The 8,521-nt window shown below is 39.0% G+C and overlaps 1 protein-coding gene across 1 annotated transcript; it reads right to left on the minus strand.

Moving 5' to 3' along the window:
- Positions 1–1,556: 1,556 nt before the first annotated feature.
- Positions 1,557–2,375, minus strand: LOC126672637 (uncharacterized). Its single transcript, XM_050366590.1, has one exon. It carries the CDS (start codon positions 2,373–2,375, stop codon positions 1,557–1,559), a length of 819 nt encoding a protein of 272 aa, XP_050222547.1.
- Between the last annotated feature and the right edge of the window lie 6,146 nt (positions 2,376–8,521).

Here is an 8,521-nt window from a genome sequence, read left to right on the forward strand (position 1 = left end):
CGAAAGGGCTCGGATCGCCCTGGACTATTTCGGCCTCTCCATCTTCCCTCCATTATATCAGCATCTGATGCATAGTGGAGGGGATACACATGTTGGAATGAATCCAATCGCGGCCGAGTAGTACGTTGTAGTTGCTCCTGGCATTGACAACAAAAAATCCTTCCTCTGTTTCGACTCGGCCAACTTTTATTTTTAGGGTAATGTACCCTTCAGCAGGGGTTTCTCCTCCGGCAAAATCCGTCATATAGACGTTAGTCGACTCTTGTTGATGTCGTTCTATTCCGAGTTTTTTAAGCATTCGTGATGGTAAGATGTTGACTCCTGCGCCATTATCTATCAGTACCCTTCTGATAGCCACGCTGTTCACATCGGCCTTTATGTACAATGGCCTGATGTTCCTCGTCATTCTAGTAGGGGGTTTTCTTAGTGACACGACAGCTGATGCATCGGCAATGTTCTCATCTGGAATTATCACGTCCCCATCTAATATCGACTTCTGTTCAGGTTTGTTTCTAAAAGAATCTGGTAGTGTTACTACTTGGATTTTGCTTTGCCTGTCACCCTTCGGGACCCATGCCTTGAGTTGTCCATTCTTGTGCACCACAACTAAGTCTTTCTTCACTGGGACCCATGCTTTAAGCTGGCCATCTGCGTGAGCTAAGACAACGTCTTTGTATGAGCGCTTGTCCTACATTGGCGATTCTGCAAGTTTTTCCGATCTAGGCGAAGCCGCCCCCTTCTCTACATCCCGTTTCTTTTCTACCCAGATCTTCCTAAACTTACGCGCCGGGGAGTCAATAGAATTGGCTAGTGGCCGATTATGACTTTCTGGGTGTCTTCTTGGACGATCGGTTCTTGCCCCCAATCTATCCAGGATTGGCCGTTTGGTACCGGTAATTGAGGTATCAGGAGTCTTACATAACCTATCCTTCACTGGTACACGTCCTTCAGTTGCTACCTCTGATTCGGAGGAGATTAGCCTCGATTCCTGACGTAACCTTTGCATTCTCCTCTGTTGTGTCTTGGTCATACGAGGGGTCTCCGCTGTTGGCCTAAACACCCTTTGAAAACCGTTGCACTTTCTTTCTTGGATGGGGTATGTTGTTTCCACTCCTTCGTAGGTGATCTCGACTTGAAAGTTTTCGGATTCATTCTAGCAACCTTTTAAACATACTCGGCCTGTGGGCGTCGTTGGCAATGTCGACAGTGCTTGCAGATCGGTTCTGACTTCATCGGCGCGGTTGTTTGCCGTTGACCAGTCATGTTATTCACAACTACTCTATGTCGTGGCTTCTTCGGGCTCCACTTTTCTAGCATTGTCCGATCCCCAAAATCTGGTCTAAATTGGGTCGAACTGCGTTAATAGCTATGTACTTCGCATTGGCCTCCTTTTTGGCGGGGAACAATACTTTTCCTTTGGTAATCGCCTTTTGGACCATGTTCCGGAATACCACGCAATTATTAGTGCTATGCCTCCATGAATTGTGAAATTCACAATAATCCTTCCCAGCTAATTCTTCACTTAATGGTATGACGTGACCTTCAGATTAGGAGATTTACCCATCTTTCAACAAGGCGTCGAAAATTTCATCGGCTTTCGTCAAATCAAATGAGTACTCTTTCCGTATGATCAATACCTTATTCTTCTTCATGTACCCTGGCTTTTTTAAGGCTGCGCACTCTGTGGGGTTTTTACCCAAGAATTCGGCCATACATACCTCATCATCCGATGAGTCATCTTCACTATCTGAGATTACTGCGACGTCAAGCTGATCTCGGTAATACGTGCCCTTAGAGGAACCTCGCCTCTGTTCCTTCTCTTGGAGCAATCGCTTGTAGCTCGTAACCCTGTTTGTGAGTTCAAACAAATCTCTAAAGTGATGTCCTTTGAAATGTTCCCTCATGGAGAAGTTCATTCCTTTCACAACCATTGGCACGCAATCTCCCTCGGAGATTTGAGTCATGCACCTCGTTCTCAAGTTCCGGAACCGGCTTATGTATTTCTCTACCGTTTCGCTCGGCAATTGAGATATTCTTGCTAAATCATCCAAAGTGACATCGGGTGCTGCTATGTAAAATTCTTCATGGAACTTTGTTTCCAAATCTTTCCACGAGCCTATCGAGTTAGGCGATAAGTGGGAATACCACGTAAACGTTATCTTAGTGAGGGAACTCGCGAATAGACGTAATTTCCAGAAGTTATGAGCTCCTGCCTCGCCATATTGAGCCGATAATCGTGCCACGTGCTCCACCGTCGACTGAACCTTCTCCTCACCAGAAAACAAGCTGAACTCGGGTACTTTGTACCCTCTAGGGAATGGGTATAACTTGTCGATCCAATCGGGGTATGGCTTCATGTATGACGGCCTTGGCATTGGTTTTAATCGACTCCCAACTTTTCTAGCTCGTCGAGCAGTTGCCCTCAATTATACAAGTTATGTCCATCCCCCGTCGGGGTATTATCTCCCCCATAGAAATTCTCTGGAATCGGCTGCTGTTGATTAGGGTACTGTTGTCCTGGCAACGGGTCATTGCCTTGGTGTCTCCCCATTTCTGGGTTGGATGAATCGCCCTTAGCAGTTGCATCAACGTCCGGGCGCATTAGTAGTCGTACTGAACCATAAGCCATCCCGATTCTACTCGGTGATTGCCCTGAATCGGCCGAGTTGCCGATTCCACCATTCCTCTGTGACGTCGAGGCATAATCGGCCTTGCAGTAATTCTGATCGGCCATTGGTTGCCCCGAAAAGAGTTTCCCCAAATTGTCCATTGAGCTCGTTAAGTTTCTCAAATTTTTCACGATTGATTGTTGAACAATGGCCTGATCGGCCAACATCCCCTTGAAGGCATTGGACATTTGTTGCATTGCTCCATCGAACATCTGCCGATTTTCCTTAGCTATTGCGTCCCTCATAATGGAAAAATCGGCTCTGGACAACGATGGGCGGGTAGGAGGTATTTCTCGAGAGAACTCGTTGAACTCCTTCTCCAAGTCATCATCATCGTTGGCCTTGTTACTAGCAGAGATCACCTAAGGTATTGGGTTTTGGACCCCTTTGGTCTGTTGCCGCCTGTCCCCTTTTGCCATGATCGCTACGATGTCTGGATCAAAATGCTCCGTTACTTCGAACCTTCTTTGAAGCTTGGCTCGGCTTTGAGACCGAGTTTTCCTGTAATTGTCTGTGAAAACTCCGGTTTTTGTGCTGACCATAAACTGTCCCCAGTGGAGTCGCCAAAAGATGTTCGCGAGATTTTCACCTTGCTCAAAACTTTGAATTTGTTAATGGGGACTTTAGGTACCGATGCTTTAACATGGGTGATTCAAGATGAGATAAGCAGGATTTGAATGACGTGACCGCCGTTCGATTAAACTAACAGTATTATTCTAGGAATCCGGAGATCCAAGCGAGATTAATGTCAAATCTACTCCTAAACTAAGATTCAATCCGGAGACTGAGGGTAAAAAGCATGAGCTTTGGTTTTTGATTAATGATGTGTTGATAAAAAATAATAATACAATGATCCTAGCTATTTATAAGGGACAAACCTGTAATACCCTAAAATATTTTTAGATAATTAATTCGTGCCACGTGTCGTAGATTCCGATAAATTAAATTAAGAAGAATTTAATTTAATTATATCGGGAATTTTAAATAAATTTTAATAAGTTAGTTAGCGGGATTTAAGGATTTAATTTCGAAAATTAATATAAAATAAATTATAAATCCCGTAACGATAATTATTTCGCCAAAGTCCGCGAAATAATTTATAGTATTTGTGGTAAAAGTTTCGAGTCGATCGGAGATCGTTTAAAATTTGGACGCGGATAGGTTTTGGACTAAATTGAAACTTTTGAAAAGTTTCAAGGAGCAAAGTGCAATTTAGCCAATATATATATATAAAGTGAAAGGAAAGAAGGATCCAGATCATTACTATCGCTTCATCTCTTTCTTTCTTTCTCTTTCGACGATCACGTACGGTTTGTCGCGCGGTTTCTGTTTCTCGTCCGTTTTCGACGTTTAATAACTCAAATCGATCGTATTTCGAAGGACAATCACGGTAAGCAAGTCGTTTCTCCGTTTATTTGGGTATAATTGATGGAAAAACGAATTGAAAATTAGGTTACGGCGAAACCGTATCGCGATTACGTATTCGATTCGTTTTACACGTTTTTATTGTGTTTTTGGATGGATTTAGATGTCGTTTTAGTAGCGGATACGTTTGGAAGTGTCTCGAGCATGTCGGAATGAGTTTTTGAGCGGTTTTATGCCGATTTGGGCCTGCTTCCCTCGTCTGCACGATGCGCCAATGTTTGGCGCGACGTGCCAAGCCCGTTTTGAAGCTTTTTGATGATCCCCTAATCCAATATCGACTTTCGGACTCCGAAAATGCGAGATTCGGACGTCAAACGAGTAAATTATGACTAGTTGATTGGAATGAGATAGTTTATGGATATCAATTGGTTTCATTAAGATAACCTATATTCTCTATTGAGAATTAAATTGAAAAGTATTTAGAAACAAAAGGATAATGATTCGTTTATCGAAAAAGTTTACGTTTGAAGCACGACGGCTTATGTTTTGTGTCTTGTCGTGTCTCGCGTCTAGAGTCAATCTTAGAATAGGATTCTGATGTGAGTCAAATGTTTTGAAATTGTTTTAGATCCAGCGAGGCAAGAAGCAGCTGGACCAGGAGCTCGGGAAGCTTGACGTTTCTAAGCCCCGACGCATTTTTGGATAAGCGTTTTCTGTGAGTTTATACGATTTGCTTTTAAAGTATTTATTTAAGCGATTACTTGATATTGCTTTGCGTTTAATTTGTGCATGTTTATAGTGCGAAATCTTTATATGAATTGCATATACGCTTGATTTGAAACCAGTATTGATCTGATGGAACGTGCTACCTATTGAGCGGAAATAGGACTGTGTGATCACCAGTTTTGATTTGATACAGTTGTGAATACGATTAAGAACACGAATTTCGAAGTCAGATGTATGACTGTGATACGAGAGTGAACTCGGTTATAGTGTAACCTGAGCCCCGTATCTAGTGGGTTGGACCCACCATTGGAATTAAGAGAATTGTCGCGACTGACGTGGTAGAGTGTGAATACTCCCGGGTCGGACTATTGGATAAGTTTTCCTCTGAGTACATACGTTTAGCATGTTCGAGGATTAGGGTTTCAATCGGATCCTGTACTCGACTGCATATGATTGATTGCGGTTTTATGTTTTATTTAATACTTATTAGTAAATGTATGAACTCACTCAGTATATCCCAATATACTAACCCCTCACAGATTTCCTTTCAGGATAAAGACGCTTTGAAGCAACGAACTTCTATCCTACTTTCAGAAGTCTGTATTTTTGAAAGTATGTAAAGAAATAGTACTTTACTCTTAGAGCTGCAGTAGATATGTATTTTGCAAGTCAGCCTGTAATATATAGTTTTCTGTAAATATAACTTAATGTTTTAAAGTATATATGTTTTACGCCGGCTGCGTTGTGATATTTGTGATTGCCAGAGGATATGTATGACTGGCATGTGTTTCTGCATGACACGTGTCTATGTATGTCATGCATGACGTTTATGTTTCGCAAAAAATTATTTTACGTTTTTAGGCTTGCTACGGGTTCCGGAGCAACCACTCCCATTCCCTAGCGCCGGTCTCGGCCCATGAGATTGGGTCGTGACAAAACCCTAATCAAGAATTTCTAGTCCTAATGAGATGCAATCTCTTATTTAAGAAATAAATAAATAAAAGGCTAAAAATAAATATAGCTCTTATTGGGCTAAAATCCCAGATGAGCCCATTCAGCTCTTTTTCCAAAGTCATGGGCCGAAGTACTCACACCATTTTGAACCCTTCAATCAGCCTTCTGTGCCGGTGCAAACAGTTTATAAGTTTTTCTAAATATAAAAACGAATCAATCGAATTAGTCAGTTAATTCAATTAATGTATCAAATATGTATCTATCATGTATAAATTATGTATCAGAGATGTATCAAAAATATATTCGAATTACAATTAAATGTAGTCGATTAGAATTCAATATGCACTAGAAAATAACATTAGCAGCAATAACATATTCGAAATGCACTATCTAACACTCAAAAATTAAAAATTTAAACTCAATTCATTAAAAATAAAATTAGATGTATCAAAAATGTATTGCAGATATACTAGAGATGTATCAGATATGTATCCGGTTTATTAAAAAATTTCCAACGCCAGTCTCGATTTAAAGTTTTGATACGTTATATTTATAAAATATATAAATAAATTAATGATTTGAGTTTTTCTAAAATATTTAATATAAATATTTAACATTTAAATAAATATCTATATATATAAATATATAATATATGATTTTAAAAAACTGTATGGGGACCTTTGAAAAAAAGGTCCCCATTTTATATGTTATATGGGAAACAGGTGCACCATGCACATATTTCCCAAATAAAATGTGATAACAGGTGCATAGTGCACTTGTTTCACGTGCAGCAGGCTTGACGCGCGCGCCAGGCGCGCTGAAAAGGGGACTTTTTTTAATAAAAAAACACTAAATCAGGGTTTAATAAGACACGTGTAGGCTAATTGCAAAAGGTGTTGTTGGATGAAATAAAACATACATATTTGGTAATAAAAAAAACAAACGTAATAAAATTGCATTGTGTGAAAAGTGGAGCTTTTTTTCTTGCTTTCTTGTTATTTTCTCCATTTCTATTCCTTTCTTGATTTAACTTATATGAGATTGGAGCCATTTTAGGTTGACTAGTTATTTTTATTATTATCATCATTTGGTTGGAGCCATATAACTACACTTCCTCTAGATTTTCAAAAAATATCCTCTTTCCATTACATTATTGTTATCTTAACTAAAACCACACTTTATAAGTGAGTTTTAGTTATTTAAACAAAAGTTAAAGAGAAGATAGTAAATTTTAAAATTGAGAGGAAATAAATAATCGGACCTAAACTGATGGGTCAAAATTATTACTTTATATAGACGAGACAAATTTCATGGTAATTAGAAGGTAATTTATATTATCTTTAAATTATATTCTTTTATTTTTCATGATCGTTTTTATATTTTAATAACTTGGTCGTCCCGGCTGTGACTTTTGTATGATGTGCCACTTGACTTGATATTTTATTTGGTTATACGTTTATCATGAGAAATCTAATTAAACTCATTAAAATCTTGAAACTTCTATTGAATCTATAATAACCTTATGACTATGTGAATGTTTTCCAGGTTTTAATGGGTTCAGTAAATTTTGAGATTTTTTATGAGTTTTAAGAATTCAAGCTATCCGACATGTCATCAGATGGACTATTAAATTAGGTGACATTCTATTGAAAATTAACAGAGTCGATAAAAATTCATAGTAGAAATAACAAAATTACTAAATAAAAGTCTTGGAACAGTTGGGATTAGAATTGAAGTTTAAGATGATGTTTACACCAAAATTAAAAATAGCCCAAGGCTCATAAACCCAAGTTCATTCTCAAAAGAATTAGACAATAGTCAAATTGACAATTAGGCCGTAATTAAGTGGCCAGAAGCCCATAAGTAATTCTTCAGAAGTCCAAAAAGCCAGAAGCCCAAGATCTCATCTACAGTTTATCCTTAAAGCAACAGTTCAGATGAACGTGAGAGCGAACAATTTTGTTTAGAGGTGGAGAAATGCTAGGAGAACGTTGGTAGTTTAAGAAGCGTTATCACCTGGCAGGTCTACAAGCGCTAGAAATAGAAGAGGAACGCAATGATTTTGGCCCCCGAACAAATTCCACAAAAATACTGTCCAAAAGCATAAACACACAAACACTTGTAATTTCATTTTTCTTCAATCTGTAAACACATTTACGGTTGAATTTCAGTATTTTCATTCAATTTCTCTTAGCAAACTTTTGGAGTACTTGTTGTAAGATTAATCAAGCCCCAATTGCTTGTTTTTCGAAGTCAAGTTACACAAATTTGGAATCAATTCCTGGCACGCCCACAAATTTCACACACACTTGTAACAGTATTTTGCCAAGATTGTAAAACAACAAACAATTTTGGCATGCCCACTGGGACACTAGAGTTATGCCGAGAACTCGAAGTGAAAAAGAAAAAGATGTAATTGTATCACAGGATATAGTGGATGATCCTACTTCTGCAAATGTAGGACATGGAGACTATATGGCTCACATGGTCAGAAACATCAAAAAAGAAAATTTACCTCTCTATGAAGAGGTGAGTGAAGATATACCACATGGTTTTGGAGGGCAACAAACACCAATTTGGCAAAATTCTGAGCCAAGATTTGCCGAAGCGTTAGAAATGTTGTCAAAGGCCATGATTGAGATGAAGCAAACTCAGGCCAATTTCAACCATGCTCAGGCTGAAATGAATCTGAAGCATGAGGTGATGGACAAGAAGCAGTTCGACATGGAACACTACTTGGTTGAATTGGTAGTTGTTGTGAAATTATCATCCCAAAAAGATGGTGATTTACCAGAGGCTGTTAACAC

This window comes from Mercurialis annua, linkage group LG3, assembly GCF_937616625.2.
Source record: "Mercurialis annua linkage group LG3, ddMerAnnu1.2, whole genome shotgun sequence".
NCBI lineage: Eukaryota > Viridiplantae > Streptophyta > Magnoliopsida > Malpighiales > Euphorbiaceae > Mercurialis > Mercurialis annua.

What these genes read in the sequence shown, in the direction of transcription:
- LOC126672637 (XM_050366590.1), bottom strand. Translation starts at nt 2,375, where the DNA reads ATGCCAAGGCCGTCATACATGAAGCCATACCCCGATTGGATCGACAAG.